This window comes from Aethalodelphis obliquidens, unplaced genomic scaffold (assembly GCF_003676395.1).
Source record: "Aethalodelphis obliquidens isolate GAN/ISIS:26980383/991018 unplaced genomic scaffold, ASM367639v1 scaffold43, whole genome shotgun sequence".
NCBI lineage: Eukaryota > Metazoa > Chordata > Mammalia > Artiodactyla > Delphinidae > Aethalodelphis > Aethalodelphis obliquidens.
In genome coordinates, this window is record NW_020837987.1 from 7,495,263 (window position 1) to 7,513,179 (window position 17,917).

The 17,917-nt window shown below is 52.6% G+C and overlaps 1 protein-coding gene across 14 annotated transcripts in view; it reads left to right on the top strand.

Annotated features, from left to right (window-relative positions):
* SIPA1L3 (signal induced proliferation associated 1 like 3) overlaps positions 1-17,917 on the top strand; it is a 237,324-nt gene that overhangs the window by 152,832 nt on the left and 66,575 nt on the right. For all 14 annotated transcript variants that reach the window (XR_003427365.1, XR_003427367.1, XR_003427366.1 and 11 more), the window contains 5 exons: positions 44-232; positions 1,428-1,602; positions 3,673-3,776; positions 6,635-6,792; positions 12,629-13,205. Coding sequence is in view for 10 of the 14 variants with exons in the window: in XM_027079390.1 (XP_026935191.1) it covers positions 44-232; positions 1,428-1,602; positions 3,673-3,776; positions 6,635-6,792; positions 12,629-13,205 (1,203 nt within the window). In the remaining 4 variants the exon portion in view is untranslated. The remainder of the gene's footprint in view (positions 1-43; positions 233-1,427; positions 1,603-3,672; positions 3,777-6,634; positions 6,793-12,628; positions 13,206-17,917) is intronic.

Genomic DNA, 17,917 nt, shown 5'->3' on the forward strand with positions numbered 1-17,917 from the left:
AGTCCTGAGAGCCTCCTAACCTTCCCTCCTCTTCCTCGAGCAGCTCACCACCCTGCGTGGCTCCATCCTGGAGGACGCCACACCCACAGCTATGAAGCATGGGACAGGGCGGGGCCTGCCCCTGAAGGACGCCCTGGAGTATGTCATCCCCGAGCTCAACATCCACTGCCTGCGGCTGGCTCTCAACACTCCCAAGGTGACGGAGCAGCTGCTGAAGCTCGACGAGCAAGGGGTGAGCCGGGGCCCAGGGAGGAGGGTGGGGGGACACTGGGGCAGCAGCCTGCAGCCCCACTCCCGGTACCTCCTTCTGTCTTGGTCACTTGTTTTTTTCTCCAAAGAACAGAAACCCACTCAGGTTAGTTCCAGTAAAAGGAGTGGTCTCCTATCAAATTCTAGGGGTGCCAAGAGCCGGAACGTGACTGGGTCTTAGGAGGGAAATAGTCTAGGAACAAAACAGCCACCAGGTTCCCGTGTGTGTGTGCGTGCTCCCTCTCCCTCACTGCACACTGCCTCCCTCTGCTTCTCTGGCCCTCCCACAGCTCACAGAATTACTGTTAGGATTATAGGCACATGCAGGCCCCAGTTAGCTGACTCTCAGCCCCAGTAGAGCCTCTGACTGGCCCACCCTTAGGTCACATGACTGTCGATGGTCCAGTCACCAGTGAACAGAGGAATCAGGGATACATAAAAAAAACATGGAGGACTTTCCTGGTGGCACAATGATAAGAATCTGCCTGCCAACGCAGGGGACACGGGTTCGAGCTCTGGTCCGGGAGGATCCCACATGCCGCGGAGCAACTAAGCCCATGCGCCACAACTACTGAGCCTGCGAGCCACAACTACTGAAGCCCATGCTCCTAGAGCCTGTGCTGTGCAAAGAGAGAAGCCACCACAGTGAGAAGCCCGCGCACCGCCACAAAGAGTAGCCCCCACCCGCCGCAACTAGAGAAAGCCCGCGCACAGCAACGAAGACCCAACGCACCAAAAATAAATAAATAAAATTAATTAATTAAAAAAAGAAAAAACACGGTTATCAAGGGCTCACCCCCTAAAAAACAATGTCGACTAGACTGAGTCCTCCAGAATTTTCTTTTGCAGAACCTTAGCCAGGTCCGGTCCACCTACTGTGGGAAGCCGGCCAAGGTCTTTCCCTTGAGAGAATGGCGTCGCCAGCCACCCTCGGCCCTCATGTAGAAAGCATGAGAATGACGGCACCAGCACCTTGTTGTGCCTCCCTGGAATGGCAGGGTGGGAGAGGGACAACTGGGACGTGCCCCCATGCCTTCTTTCTTCTCTGGCTGTAGCACTGAATTCCTGTGTGACCCCGGCAGCTCCCTGGGCTCCGCGCCCGAGAGAGCCTGCTTTGTTCCATGCCCCCCCTCCATTCTGCCTGGCCTGCCTCCCTGATGCCGCTCTCGCCTCCGCAGCTCTGCCGGAAACACAAAGTGGGCATCCTCTACTGCAAGGCTGGCCAGAGCTCGGAGGAGGAGATGTACAACAACGAGGAGGCCGGGCCGGCCTTTGAGGAGTTCCTCTCCCTCATCGGAGAGAAGGTCTGCCTGAAGGGCTTCACCAAGTATGCCGCCCAGCTGGACGTCAAGAGTAAGTGGCAGTGGCGGGTGGCCTTGCTGGGGGGAGCAGGGTGAGTCCCAACCGCACCCTCATCCCGTGAGCTAAGGCCCAAAGGCCTGGTGATACCCAGGTGAGGACTCCGGGCAGCGGGAGCTCGAGGACTCCGTTGGTGGGAGCGCGGGCAGTGCAGCCACTCTGGACAGCAGTACCTCCTGTTCTGGTAGAGTCTGAAGACTCACTTGCTTTGTGTATCAGTCCTTGTGCTCCTAGACACGTCCTCTGAGATCCTGTGCACATGTGCGCTGGGAGACGTCCTAAGGGGTCATAGCCACAGACACCTGCATGGTGCCCAGTGTGCACGAGGACCCCGGGGAAGACAGTGCTCCTGGCCAGTGTCCCCAACTAACAGGCAGGGCTGCCCTGGCCTCACAGCCACCTGGAGGTCACCTGGCTCTGGCACTGGCCAACCAAGGCTTCAGTGACCTCACCTGTCACAGCTTCTCCCCTAGGATGGAAGCCCACAAGAACAGGGATTCCTCGGTCTGTTTTACTGCTGTTTCCCCTGCACCTACAGTTAAATAAAGCTGGTGGACCTCAGTGCTCAAAAAGGCCAAGGAGTAGGCTACCAGGGGTGAGTGTGACACCCTGGAGTTACTTGCAGTGTGGTTTGTGGGTTCACTCACACATCCAGCAAAAACAACCTCCTGGCTGTCCTCCCTGGGCAGGAAGGAGCAGTTCAAGAGGATACGATCAAATATGGGGAACCCAGCCTCATGTGGGGGCTGGGCCTCAAGAACATGGCATGTGACCCGAGAGGGATGAGTTGGAATAAAATAGGCAAAGAGGGAGCAGGTAGTGCGTTCCAGGGAGAAAGAACAGCACGTGCAAAAACCCTGGACCCTGAGGTCTAAAGGCTGTTGTTCAGGGAATTAATGTGAAGGAGGAAGTGAGGGAGGCAGGCGGGGGCCTTACCGTGCAGGACCTTTAGGGCTAAAGATTAGGAATTTGGGTCTGTTTCCTATGAGAATTTTGAAACTCATTAGAGGCAGCATTGAATACTGTTAAGGAAACACTCTGGAGTCAGATAGCCTGAGTTCCAGTCCAGACGCCACCACTGACTGAAGTGTGCGTGACCTCGGGCAAGTCACTCCCTCCCTGTGCCTCAGTTTCCCCCATAGAGCCCCTAATCAGGTGTTTCTCCCTGGTCATAACTCCCTCCCATTAGAGATGAACAGTATTCTGACTCGTACGATTATCGTCTCCTTCTTCTCGTCACAGTTTTGCCATCTTCATACGCATCTCTAAATAATACAATTCGTTTTGCCTGTCTGACAGCATAATGTGAATGGAATCATACGGTTTGTGCTCCTTTGTGTCTGGCCATTGTATTCGTGGGATTTGCCCATGTGATGGCTGTGACTCATTTCTTTTCACGGCCGTGTACTTTTCCACATTATGAACTGTTTATCTATTCCTTGGACTAACATTTGGAGGACACTTGTACCCGTATTCCGGGGCATCTGTGTACAATTTCTCTAGGCTGTGATCCTAGGAGATGAAGTGCTGGGTCATCAATTAAGCCTATCTGCAGGTTCAGTCGATCTTACTAAAGAGTTTTCCGAAGTGGTTGTACCACCTGACCAGCCACACAGAAGGTTCCAGTTGCCCCACATCCCCACCAACCCTTGGCACTGTCAGACTCTTAAATGTTTACCAGTCTGGTGGGTGCTTAACGTATGGCTTCCTTTTTATCTAAATTTACTGGATTTTAAAGGGTGGAGTTAAGTGAAAACATCGAGTTGAAAACTAACACAGGGCTTCCCTGGTGGTGCAGTGGTTGAGAGTCCGCCTGCCGATGCAGGGGACACGGGTTCGTGCCCCGGTCCAGGAAGATCCCACATGCCGCGGAGTGGCTGGGCCCGTGAGCCATGGCCGCTGAGCCTGCGTGTCTGGAGCCTCTGCTCTGCAACGGGAGAGGCCGCAACAGTGAGAGGCCCGCGTACCGCAAAAAAAAAAAAAAACTAACACAGATGGCATGTGGGATATGGCAGGAGCCCAGGGGTTTTGGAGGCGTGGTGCTAACTGGTGTTTCTGTTTCAGCTGACTCCACGGGAACCCACTCCCTCTACACGACTTACCAGGACTATGAGATCATGTTCCATGTCTCCACCCTGCTCCCTTATACCCCCAACAACAGGCAGCAGGTCAGTGGGGCCCAGGGTGGGGGCCCCAGGTGACTTCCAGTGGGTACACAGCTGAAGCCATGGTGCTCTCCCTCCCCACGGCTGTTAGCTGGCTGCCTGCCTGGCACTGGCTCCCCTGGCACCATCCTTTGCAGCACGTGGAGGCCTTTGGCCCTGGAGACCCTCTGCATCACGGTCTCATCACCTGGGGGTTGGAGACTAGGTCAGGTGTCATTCACTGTCAGTTTTCTTCTGTTTCCTTGGCCATCCTTCTACCCCAACTCCCCTCAAGAGTCTCTTGAGTCATCAGGGATCCTATGGAAAAAAAAAAAGTAAATCAGTCAACATTATTTCGACTGCAAGTGATAGAAGCACAAATCAAACTGGCAAAAGCAAAAAATGGGATTTACTGGGTTAGGTAATTCTCAAGTACTGGGAGAGGGCTGGCTTTAGGTATGGCTGGATCCAGGAGCTCAAACAATGTTAGGAATTCTTTGCATTTCTCGCCTCTGGTTTTCTTCGTAGTGGCCTTATTCACAGACCTTCCCAAGTAGTGCAGAGTCGCCCCCCAGCAGCCCTCGCCTTACATCCCACCAGCTTTGCTACCACGGGAGAAAGAGAGCTGTGCCTTGCAGAAGTCCCAGAAACGTTTCAGGAATGAATCTCATTGGATCACTCACTTGCCAGGCCCAGGGCAGGGATGGAATGGGCTGACTGGCCAAGCCTGAAGGACATGCCCACCCCTAGAGAGGGCGAGTGAGGTCAGCTCAGCTTGAAACATTGACAGAGATCAGGGAGGTGCTTTCCCAAAGGGGATGGACACGACTGCCAGAAGGAAGAGGAGGAGGTGCTAGGTGGGTGCAACAGCTGACGCCCACCACCAGGAGCCTCCTCACCTGGACACGCCATGCATGCTCAGTCTGGGAGCAGTTTCTAATGAACAGAAACCCCACAGACTTATGGTTTAGTGTATATATTTTTTTCCATTGGTACAGGTGATGTTGTAGATTTTACTGGCCGAAAATGGTCAAATATCGGTGATTTCAGAAGGGTCACCTAATAGCAGCTGTAAGAGCATTGCTGTCATTAAGCCTGGGTTGGAGTTCTTTCTCTGCCACTTCCTAGCTGTGTAATCTCACCTCCCTGAGCCTCAGATCCCTCCTCTGTAAAATGGGCGGAATGGTAGCACCCATGTCGCAGGGTCATTGGGAAAGGACCCTGTACTCATGCATGAAACTGGGGCTTGAGTCAGGGCCCGACATGGGAGGCGCACAGGAAGCAGACAGAAACCTACTCCTGGACGTCTGGGAGGCATGGTGGGCAAAGCTTGGGTTGTGGAGTCCAGCAGAAGCGGGTTCAAATCCTGGCTGTTTCCCTCCATGACTGTGTGACTTAGGGCAAGACGTTTAACCCCCGGGAACCTAACTTTTCTCATCGGTAAAAGGAGGTAGGGTGAGTTAATGACTCACAGCCTTGTTGTAAAGATGAAACGAGGACTTCCCTGGTGGCGCGGTTGTTAAGAATCCGCCTGCCAATGCAGGGGACATGGGTTCTATCCCTGGTCCGGGAGGATCCCACACGCCGTGGAGCAGCTAAACCCATGCACCGCAACAACTTAGCCTGCGCTCGAGAGCCGGCGAGCCACAACTACTGAGCCCGCACACCCTAGAGCCCGCATGCAGCAAAGAAGACCCAGTGCAGCCCCCAAATAAATAAATAAATAAAAATTAAAAAAAAAAGATGAAACGAGGTTGCAGCTTTCAGATGTGGATGTAAAATGCCTAGTACAGGGCCGGCCCCAGTAAATGGGTACTTTATCTAGCAATTTAATCCAGTGTAAAACACACATAAAGAGCTAAGAGTTCCACAGTGCGAGTTGTGCCACTCTGTGGGACTGGATTTCACACCACGGGCCACCTCATGTAGAGCTACACGTGTCTCCCATCTGCGGACCTCACGTGGCCAATGGGGATTCCTAACAGTTACATGAAGACTAAACTTGTACAAATAAGAACAATGTAATTTCAGCAAACAAGTAAAATGTCGTGAGTACATCATCGCCTACAAAGATGACAGAGTTTTTCTCAGAGACCGTGACAGGCAGGGGAGAAAGGACAGGGTTCCTGTGGGCTGGTCTGAAGCTGCTGCCCCAGCCTTCTCAACTCAGGTGTCCGAGAAGGGGCGGCAGCAGGGATGGGCCCTGCCAGTGGTCTCGGGTCTGACTCTGCCATCGTCTGTGAGCATGGCCTTGAGCAAGTCGAAAGCCGCCAGCCCATGCTCTTCTCCAAGAGATGTTTCTTGAGCAGCTGCTGTGTGCCAGGCTCTGCTCTAGGCACTGAGGATACAGCAGGGGGCAGCAAACAAAGCAGACAAAACCCTTGTTCTCACGGAGCTGACATGGTGGTGGGAAAAGACAGACAAGAAACAAAAGGAAGAGGGGAAGCCGCTGTACGCTAAGTGTTAAGTAATAAAGGCAGAAAAGCCGCTGTACGCTAAGTGTTAAGTAATAAAGGCAGAAAAGCCGCTGTACGCTAAGTGTTAAGTAATAAAGGCAGAAAAGCAGAGGGGGTGACATCATGGGTAAGACAGTCAGCGAAGGCCTTGTGGGAGGGTGACATTTCAGCCAAGACCTGAAAGGAGGGAGGGCGGGAGTGAGCCACGTGGGGATCTGGGGGAAGAACGTTCCAGGCAGCGGGAAGAGTCAGGGCAGGGGCCTTGAGGAGGAAATGTCTCTGGAGTGTTTGAGGGGCAGCAGGAGGCCAGTGTGGCTGGAGCAGAGTGAGCGAGGGGGAGCACCGAAGGAGACGGCAGGGAGGTGACAGGGCAGATCGTGAGCCTTGAGCCGACCATGACGTTTTCCTCTCCCCGACGTTTACCAGCTACTAAGGAAGAGGCACATAGGAAACGACATCGTGACGATCATCTTCCAGGAGCCCGGGGCGCTGCCTTTCACCCCCAAGAACATCCGCTCCCACTTTCAGCACGTCTTCATCATTGTCCGAGTCCACAAGCCCTGCACCGATAGCGTCTGCTACAGGTATGCGCCTGCACCCTACCCCTGCATGCACCGGAGACCACAAAAGCTGGTTTCCAGCATCCAGGCAGCGTGCGGCAGAGAGAGAGAGTGGGGACAGCTTGCGGCAGAGAGAGAGAGTGGGGGGACAGCTGGCCCAGGTGGGCTGCCTCCTGCGTTTCTTGTTTGTGCTTCAGTAGGGGAGCTCTGTTCACACCTTCCCACACCTTCTGAGAGAGTGATTCTTAACCAGAAAGGGGCATGTCACCCCAGTTTCGATAAGCAAACCATCAGGGATTTGTATTTGCCTGGAATCTTTTGCTTGCAAGTGACAGAAAACCCACCTCAAAAAGGCAGTTATGTACGTTGGTTCTCATAAATGACACGTTCGGGCCTAGCCGGATGTGCTCCACTTCCCTGTCTGTCACTTCGTTTGCTGGCAGCTCCAAGCTTAACATCTTCCCAGCTGCAAATCCAGCAAAAAGACAGCTTTCCTTTCCCAGGAAAAGAAGCCCCAGGATTGAGGCTCATTGACCTGCTTGGGGTCACGTGCCCATCCTAGAGTAAGACCACCAGCTGTGCCTGGGCACAGGGCGCATGGGCTGAGAGGCACAGGAAAATCGGAATATGGAAGGATGGAGACAGGGCAGGCAGGGGCCCCCCTCGGGAGGCAGAGCTGAGGCTTCTCTTAGTTCGCAGATCAAGAAGTGACACAAGCCTCAGACCCATTCAGCGTCCTTCCAAAGCACCAGTTCTCACCTGGGGGCGTGGCTGGCCCCCAAAGGGCAAGTGGAAAGCTCTCTGGCCTCTCACCTCTGACCCCCAACCACCCTGTTGCCTGTCACAGAGGCAACTACTATTAGCTATTTCTCACGTATCCTGATACCTTCGGGCCATACAGGCAAATGCTTACAAGTATTCCTTTTCCACCTTTTAACACACATGGTACCATATCCCACACACTGTTCTGCATCCTGTATTTCTTCACTCAACAGCCTTTGAGAACTTGGCACACCAGTCCTTAAAGTGCCTCTTCCTTCTTTATGACTGCATATTAGTCCATCACGTGGATGCCTGAGAACCTCCCCCCATCCCTTATCAGTGGGCGTTTGGGTTGTTTCCTGTTGCCTGCTGTTACACTCCCTGCTGCAGTGCATAACCTAGTTTTGTGGGGGGGTTTTGTTTTTTGTTTTTGGCCGTGCTGTGCTGCTTGTGGGATCTTAGTTCCCTGACCAGGGATTGAACCCGGGCCCTCAGCAGTGAAAGCACTGAGTCCTAACCACTGGACTGCCAGGGAAGTCTCCATAACCTAGTTTAGACTGTCATCGCACACGCGTCCAAGTACACAGCTGGGATAGATAAAATCCCGAGCATGGAGTTACTGGGCCAAAGGGTATGTGCGTAGGTACACTGGGTGGTCTCAGTGGAATTGCCAGAATCTACCAGTTTCTTCTTGGCCAAATGTGTGAGAGAAGGGAGGTGGATTCCAATATGCAGGACGTGCTGTTTGACCACCAGGCTAGATGTGTTGCCCAGTGGCCACTGGGAGCCAGTACACCGCATGACAGGGCCTTCACATGGCCCAGGCCCAGGCCTGCAGCCCCCCTCCCTCACCCCCACCCATTTGTTCCCGGGACGGAGCAGCAGCTACGAGGCCCTGCACCTCCAGGCTCCATGTGGGCCTGAGGTTACTGAGATGCTGTCGATGTTCCTCAGCAGCTCAAAGGTAGCCCTGGTGAGCAAAGATGGAGTTGTTCTCGAGCTCACACACACATACACACAGACACAGAAGGACACAGCTCTCCTGTAGCACATCAGAAGCAGGGGGCTGCTGGGTGGGCCTTTCTCCCCTCTCTCCTAACTGTGAGCTCCCCTCTTCCACCTGGTTTATCACAGGAGCCTGCGGCTGACCTCCTGCCTTTCCAGGCCGGCCTTCACGTGGTTTCCAGAACGATCTCTTTTTTTCTGATGCTCGAAGCTTTCTTGTTTTTTTTGCAGTTTAATTTGAAATATTTTTATTATGCAATGTTTTAAACGTTCTGAAAAGTACAGAGGCTAATATAACAGACACCCACGTGCCTACCACCTAATCTAACAGATGTTAACATTTTGCCATATTTGCTTCAGCTCTCCCTTTATTTCTAAAGAAAGAAAATGTTAGAGATACAACCAAAGCTGCCCCTCCTGCAACCCCTTTCTTCCCCTCCTCTCCTTCCCCACACGCAGCTGCTCTCTGGACTGACCTTCCCCTGTCCCCACTCCCACCCCCCGGTGTCTCCAAACACGTTTCTGTCTCAGCATTCATCACCCTGTAGGAACAAACTGTTGATGTGACTCTCACCTCCCTCGAGGGTAACCCCACGTCATACTCACCTTCATATATCTATGCTGGCCCGGCGCTTGCCATGTAGAGGACCGCAAAGACACCTTTGCCAACTAGACACGTGCCTGGCCCAAACATTGTAGGCCCTGAGAAGATAGTTGTTGAATAAATAATTATGAGTGTTCTAGAAATACTGAGCTACAGCGACCAGGTGACCTGGTGGTCGCACCATCTCCTGGCTGCATAAGGAGGTGCCGCCCTTTCCCGCTCGCTTCAAGTGCGTACTTTCTGCATAGTGCACCGGCATCCCTGCAGCCTGTGGGCTGGGGAAACCCCATCCCTCCTGCTGGGGAAGTGAGGGACCAGCTGTTCTGATTGTCCAGAAACCTTCGGCAGCTTGCAGTTTCATAATTCTTAAAATCATGAATCAGGACTATGGGAAGAGCCCAAATCTGTCACTATAAGCGGCCATGTCCTGAATGAAGAAGTTGCAGAGCCATTCACATCTGTAAAGTACAGTCTGAACATGGCTTTAATTAGAGTAGAGAGACTGGCGAGGTTGTCTTATCCATCCCCCTGCCTGGAGGCAAGGCCACGCCCACAGGGTTTCCCACAGAGGAAAAGCTGCCTGGTTTGTGTGGCCTTTGAAGAACCTCTCCACCGGGAAATGCCTTTTTCTGTCAAACCTACCCATTGGTAGGAATCTGTTTCTTCTTGGTCTGTCTGCTCAAGTTTAAATCATTACTTTAATCGGTATTGAACACCTGTGCTGGCTCTGGGGCATCAGCTGAGCCCAGGTGGGTGGCACCCGCCCACACACATTCCCGGGATGTAGAGAAGGTTTCACTGCCCAGTGAACCGTGGAGGTGGAGAGCAAGGGGTCTGGCCTGACCCACCTGGCTCTGCAGTAGCTCCCTCCATGGTCTCCTGCACATTCTCTGGTCCCGCCCATCCCTTTCTTCATGGGGCAGCCACGGTGATCGTTACAGATGGTCAGCCTGGCACCTGCATTCATCAGGGACCCGCAAGAAGCAGGTGCCCCCCACTCTGGGTTTTAACTGAGGGATTAATGAACAGACTAATAGGTGTGGGTATGTTAAGGGAACCAATACAGGAGAATGAGACATCCAGGGACCAGCAACAGCAGGGAGCCATTACCCCACCCCCAGGGATGAGGTCAGAAGGGGATGGGAGAAGTTTCTGGAAACTAGGGAGAACTATGGCTTTGGGAGAGGGGCTGCACAGCAGAAGCTGTGGCTGTTGAGTAAAGGGCCCAGGACTACAGCCACTGCCGCCGTCCGAGCCCAGCAGGGAGGCAGTGAAGAGAAATAAATACTCCACCTTCTCTCCTCTCCCCTTCCTGTAGCCTGGCCAGGGGAACCCAGTGAAGGTCGCACAGCCTGTAGAAACCCACCTTCCAGGGCAGAAAATGGTAGAGACTGCGTCTGGGGGCACAGGCGGTGAATAGCCAGCCCAGATGGTAAAATGGTTGCTTGTTTCGGGATGAAAAGCGCTAACTCGCCATCAAGGCCCTGCCTGGCCTGGTCCCTGGTGACCTCACCAGCCTTCCACCCTTCACTGCCTGGGCTCTGGGCACCCCGGCCTCACCTCGCCCTGCACGTGCTCTTTCCTGTCGGGCCTTGTTCCTCCCATGCCCACTGCCTGCACGGCCCTTCCCTTAGCTCTTCCTCTGTCTCCTACTCAGCTGCAGATGCCAGTGTAGTTTCTCTTCCTCACAGCGGCCTTCCCAGAACACTAAATCCCCAGGGTCCAAGAGGGGGCGCGTCCCAGAAGCGCTGGTCAAACAAATGCATGAATGTCACCCTGTCCTCTTGTCAAGTTGGGTGGGGGCTTGGGAGTCGAAACCTGAACAAGCCTTTCATTGTGATTGGGTTTCACAATACAGGTTTTAATCCAGAATCTCATTATTTTAAAAATTGTCTTATGGTGTGAAATCTCTCCCAACACCGTACTCACAAGCTGACATTTCTATAGAAGGTGAAGGCAGTTCTCTCTAGGGAAAACCTCGTTTTCAGCACCTCATACTGTTTGTTAATCGTCATTATGTAAACAGCACAACTCATGGTGTCTCTGGAGCCCCTTTAAATGTCTTTCCTTGAGAGCTGTCTTCCCCTGCACCCTGGGTGTTCACTCTGGCAGGTGCTATAGCCTTTCTGCCTAATACTAGAAATCGTCTAACTTGTAGCCAGCCACTGGGTCTCGAATGTCACAGACGAGGTTCATCAGGTCTAAACTTGACTTATCAGCAAATCTCCTGCCTCCCAGCTCAGGATTGCCTCTGCCTGGGAACCTCGGTGGATGGGGAGCCTGCTTCCCTGTCCTCTGTTTCCCTGCCTTGCACTTCCCCTCCCCCAGGCCTGCTCGCTGCCAGTTTCTGACCTGTCCAGGGTTGGAGCACAAGGAGAAAACGGGAGACAGGGAAATGTCACTGGGGCTCTGGTCACAGCGGGCTGCGTGCTCTCTGGGCTCTGCGGGGGCTCCCTGCCCACCTTCTAGATCTCCCAGGCAGGAGCAGACCCAAGTCTCCTCCCAAATATAAGGGTCGCCTAGGGACAGCCCCTATTCATGGGGCCACTTTCTCCAAAGATTTTCCTCCCAAGGAGATCCTCCCTCTCTAATTTGCGTAGTGGGTGAGAAGGTTATTTGGGGGAACAGGTTTTAGATCATTTCCTTTTTACTTTCTCACTCAGTTGCTATCTGATTTCGATCATAATAGCATCTCAGTCAAAACTGAAGTAGGAAGAGCCCCATCCTAACTTCCCCATACAATGAATTTTCAGAACAACCTTTGTAGAGATGATTTATAAAGTGTGTTAGTCTGACACAAGTGTCTGAAAGAAGTAAATCACAGAACGTTCCACGTCATTCAGGTGTTCCTACAATGCTGCTGCTTAACAAACCACCCCAAAGCTCAGTGGCTCACAAACATTATCATTTCTTCTTGGCTCACACATCTGCAGGTCAGCTGAGGTCTGGCTGGCCCTGGCTGCAGGTTTGCTCCAGGTGTCCTCATCCTCCTGGACCAGTAGGCCCCGGGGCATGTTCACGTCATGGTGAGGGCAGGTGCATAGGAGGTGGGCCTGGCCCGCACACACATTTGTGCCTTTGCTCGAAAGCCATTGGCCAAATCAAGTCACATGACCAGGCTCAGGCTTAATGGGGTGGGGATGTACCTGCCCACAAAGGTAGAGAGGAAGGGGTGAATTTTTGCCAAACTATAATTTACCGCAAGCCTGTATGTATGTAAAACAAGATTAACTGAAGTTGAACAGTGCTAGGAAAATTATCCTTTGAATATCAGTGGATGTTCTAACATCTGTGGTATAGGAAGTAAAAATGCATGCATGCGCCCTAAGACTTTCTCCAGTTTCCAGTCTAGTCGGCTGGCAACTTACTAGTTAGACGTAGACTTCCGTTCTTAGAAAGGAAACTCCTCCTTCTGGTCATGTATTGTCTTTCTAAAGGAACTCTCAAGTGCCTATCTTTCTACCATGTGAATAATTTCTCCCTCCTCAGTATGGCTGTGACCCGATCCAAAGACGCTCCTCCTTTCGGACCCCCCATCCCCAGTGGAACCACATTCCGCAAATCTGATGTCTTCAGAGACTTCTTGCTGGCCAAGGTGATTAATGCTGAGAATGCCGCGCACAAGTCCGACAAGTTCCACACCATGGCCACCAGGACCCGCCAGGAGTACCTCAAGGACCTGGCTGAAAACTGTGTCTCCAACACACCCATCGACTCCACCGGCAAGTTCAACCTCATCTCCCTGACCTCCAAGAAGAAGGAGAAGACAAAAGCCCGGGCAGGCGCTGAGCAGCACAGCGCTGGGGCCATCGCCTGGAGGGTGGCGGCTGAGGACTTCGCCCAGGGGGTAGAAATCGACTGCATTTTGGGAATTTCCAATGAGTTTGTGGTGCTCCTGGATCTACGCACCAAGGAGGTGGTGTTCAACTGCTACTGCGGGGATGTCATCGGCTGGACCCCAGACTCCTCGACGCTCAAAATCTTCTACGGGCGAGGGGACCACATCTTCCTAAAGGCCTCTGAGGGTTCTGTGGAGGACATAAGGGAAATTGTCCAGAGGCTGAAGGTAAGGGAGAGAGCTTCTCAAGGGTGCTGCAGTTCTGTGGCCTGGCAGAGGCCTTAGGAACCACTAAAATGCCTCCCTGAGCCCAGGCAGTTAGGCCAGGACACCCATCGGCCCCAAGAAAATCAGAATGGTCACTTACACACCAGGGGTCTAGTGGGTCCCACAGCCTGGGTTCTTTGTGGGGAAGGTGTCCGAGGCTCTCCGTGCCATCACCTTGGGAGGACAAAAGGCATATTTACTCACTCAAGATGTTGATAGGAAAGATAAGTTTAAACTCATGTTCAAAATGTAAGGATACTTTCCAGCAGAATTAAAACAGAATAAAAGGTTTCCAGACCATTAAAATATAGGACAGAAGCAGGATGTTGCGGTGGGGAGTATACAAAAGCATAATAAAAGAAACAAAACAAACAGAAAATTATATGGCAGGAATAATTCCACATCAGTAATCACAATAAACGTGAGTGGTTTAACATCTCCTGTTAAAAAACAAAGACTCACAGTCTGGATAAAAATCTTAACCCTAAGCTCTCAGTAGCTCAGGCTCAGACTGTTGCCAAACCAAGGGTAGCAGATTGGTTTCAAGTCACATGACAACTTAGTTGGTAATGGCTGTTTGACGCATTGGGCTAAGAAGTACTAAGGCCACATCTGAGCCCCGTGTGAAGGAATGCTGTGGTCGGTGATTGGCTCTCAGTGGGTTTAGCAGAATGGCATGTCATGCGTGGAATAGAGAAGGCAGTGTATCACGGGAGTTAACACAGGTTCTTGAATCAGAAGGCCTGGCTTCAACTCCCGGCACTGCCACTTACCAGCTGTGTAACCTCACCCTGTTACTTAACCACTGGGTGACTCAGTTTCCCCATCTGAAAAATGGGAACAGTAATCATCCTACATCATGTAAAAGTTTTAAGGATTGAATGAATTATGTGGCCCAGGCAAGCTGGCCTGACTTGGGAGGCCGTGACCTCCAGAGGCCACTGTGACAGCTGGCTGTCCTCACCCTTCTAGGCCTTTGCACTTGCTCTTTGAGTTCAGTTGGATCGGTAAAGCCCTGCTCTCAGCTTCCCTGACTCCAAAATTCATGCCCCGCCTTAGACTACCACAGTAGCTTGTGTGTAGATTTCCCATTAGGATGGGAGGTCCGTGAGCGAGGGCCTCTGACTGTTTTGCTCACTTGCTTATCTCATGTGCACAGATCAGAGCTGGCACATAGCAGGTGGTCAGTAAATGCTGATTAGTTGGTTAGTTGAATGAGATGACTGAACCCTGACTCTGTGCTAATGAGCCATTTATACGTGCATGACCTCACAGTTCTTCACCCACCCCGTGGAATGTAGGCACTGTTTTTATCCCCACTTGACAGATGAGAAATGCAAGGTTCAGAGAGGTATAGATACTCACAGAAGGTCATACAGTAGGTGGCAGACTGGGATCTGATCCAGATTTTTCTGACTCCAAAACCTGTTTGTGCCCAGACTTGAGGCTGATAACTAACTGCTTGCCCGGCATCTCCACTCGACCTTGAAACTTAACATGTCTAAGAGCAAGCTCCGGGCTTCCCAGGTGGCGCAGTGGCTGAGAGTCCGCCTGCCGATGCAGGGGACACGGGTTCGTGCCCCGGTCCGGGAAGATCCCACATGCCGCGGAGCGGCTGGGCCCCTGAGCCATGGCCGCTGAGCCCGTGCATCCGGAGCCTGTCCTCCACAGCGGGAGAGGCCACAGCGGTGAGGGGCCCATGTACCGCAAAAAAAAAAAAAAAAAAAAAAATCTGATTTAAGAGCAAGCTCCTAGTTTCCTGTCCCCATGCCTCCCAGGGTTCTCCTGTGTCAGCAGAGGACAAGCCCGTCACTTATTTGTGGGATCAGAGGCCTCAGCTCAGCCTCACTCCTCTTTCTCTCACACCCACATCCAATCTGTCAGCTCCATCTCCAGTAGGCAGGCTCCACTACTTCTCCCCCTTCCATAGCCCCTCCTGGCCTATCCGGTAGCCTCCTCGCTGGTCTCTGCATCAACACTTGCTTCCCTGTGGTCTCTTCTCGCTAAGGTCGTCAGAGGGATCCGATCATGTCACTGCTCTGCTCAAACCCCTCAGCTCACTCTGGGTAAAAGCCCAGTTCCTTACGGTGGCCCCTGAGGCCCTGCATGGCCTCTCTGTCAGCCTCTCTGGTCTTGTCTCCCCTTGCTCTCTCTGCTCCAGGCACACAGACCTCTGCTGTTTCCCGAGTGTGCTCATCAGGCATCCAGCCTCAGGGCCTTTGCACTGACTGTGCCCTCCTGCTGGAACACTCTCCCTCATCCCCACATGGCTCCCTCCCCTTCTATATGCCTTTAGTCAGATGTCACCTGTCAGTGAGGCCTCATTATCCAAAATTGCAAACTCCCCTCCCCACCTCGGCCCTGAGCTTATTCCACCCACTTTCCCCACTTTAATTTTCTCGATAGCACCTACCACCACCTGACGTGTATTTTTATGTATTTGTTGTTTGCCGCTGTCCTAGGTGTCCTCAGCACCTAGGCCAGCGTCTGGTGTGCAGTAGGCACTCAGTGACCGCGGACTGAATACTCACATGCGTGCTACCCTGTAGTAATAGCAAAAGTGGCCATTCATGGGGGCCTGACTGTCTGACTGCTTGCAGCCTTGCACAACCTTGCATTTCTTCTTCCCAAAAGCCCAGTGAGGGAGATACTGTTATCACCCCCGATTCACAGATGAGGAAGCTGAGGCCCAGAGAGGTAAAAGGGACTTGCCCAGGGCCCAGAGAGAGTGAAGGGCCTGGGTTCTTAAACATGAGAGGTCTTCCTCCCAAAATCCTGACAGCAGCTTGCGTTTCTTGAGCAGTGACCGTGCCAGGCACTGTGCCAGGCTACATGGTTTACCCACATCCTCTCTGTCCCACGCCCACCCCCGTGCCTACTGTTGGTGCAGTGCTTTTAGAGCACATTTCCACAGCCCCCCTCACAATCTCAATGCCCCAAAGCCCGCTGAGAAACCGGGCAGCCAGGAAGTGATGACATAAGCCATCTTCTGTGAAGCGACAGGGCCATCTTAAATGGCTCACAAGGTGAGTCTTTCTTTATGAAGTCCTTCAGGGTGAGGGGTCCACACCCTCCCCTGGCACAGCTGGGATTCAGACATTATGTGCCGGGCCCTGGGCCGGGCAGTGCTGGGACTCAGCAGTGACCATAGTGGGCCCAGGCTCCCATCTGAGGCAGACACTGAACAGGAATCACAAGTGCCAAGAGGCTAAAAGGCAGAGTGTTGAGGATGCCAGGGGAGCCTATCATGGTGGGCAGTCTCAAACCCACAGATGGGATGCAGCCCCCAGACATATTTAATTAGTTACCAATGCTTAACATTCCGAGGATTTCGTATGAACCTAGCTTTCTGGCTTCTCTTGGAAAACTGGGGGATCTGGCTATCCAGGGCCTATGTTTATACTGGTCAGGAGTCAGCTGAAGCAGGGTGTTGGGTGCCCCCTTGACACAGGGTGTGAGTGCACCATTTGACCATGGTTGTCACCAGCCTGCATCTCCCATTACCCACCAAGCACCCCAGCTTGTGAGCCTTGGCCCGGGGTAGAGCGAGGCTTCCCTGAGGAAATGACTTAAACTGAAACTAGAGTAGTAAGTAGGAATCATCCTGGCGAAGAATGAGGGGGAAAATAAATAAAAGAGAAAAAAAAAAAAAAAGGCAGGGGAAGCAGCACAGGGGCTAAAAGATAGAGTTAAGGAGTCAGATCTGCTTTATGACCTTGGGCCACTGACATGCCTCAGATTCCCCAGCTGTAAAACAAGCAAATTATTGTATGTACATCATAAGTGAGATGTTAGAGAAACTGGGCATTGAAAGGACTTAACCAATGCCTGGCACACAAAGATCGGTCCCCAAGAAAATTAGCTTTAAAGGGGGCAGGGTGGCCACATGACACAGCAGAGGTTCCTCTGAACTCGCTGTGTGTTTGGTCTCATAAGGTGTTCCGTGTGCCATGGAGCTTTTCTGGAAGCTTGTGAACATCGGGAATGGTGTTCTTCTTTGGGTGGGGCTGCCTTCGGATTGTAAACAAAAGCAAATGGCACAGAAGTTTCAGGACACTAAGCCGGAGCAGCGCGAGTTCCCCTACTGGCTCTCTCCCCCATCCAGAATGACCCAAAGCAGCTATACTGGGTAGTTGCAGGCTGAGCTGCTAAAAGAAAGAGAGAGAGAGACTGAGAAATCCAGTGGCTGAAATAAGAGGGGAGTTTATTTTTTTTGTAGTTAGCGCTCAGCCTGCTCAAAGCTGGCAGAGACAGCTCAGGGACTCACGTCCCTTCCACCTGTGGCTCCTTCTTTCCCTTCGATATTGTACTTTTCAGCATGGTCAACGTGGAGTCACTCCATATCCATGTTCCTGTTTGCAGGAAGGGAGAAAGTGTCAGCGTGGAGGACAAGCAATTTTATTTTTAAACACACTGTTCCATCACTGCCCAAAACCAAGACATGTCCACACCCAGCTGCAAGGGAAGCTGAGAAATGTGGTCCCTAACCAGGTGGCCATGCACCCATCAAAACTCTTGATTTGCGGTGGGCAGGGGAGTCTCATTACTCAAAGGAAGAAGGGGAGGATGGAGAGTAGAAGGCACTTGGCAGTCCTCCTGCACAGCAGTGCCTGAGCCGTCGGGGCCTCTGCGGGGGGCTGGCTCTCAGAACAGCCCGGGACTCCCAGGGCTGG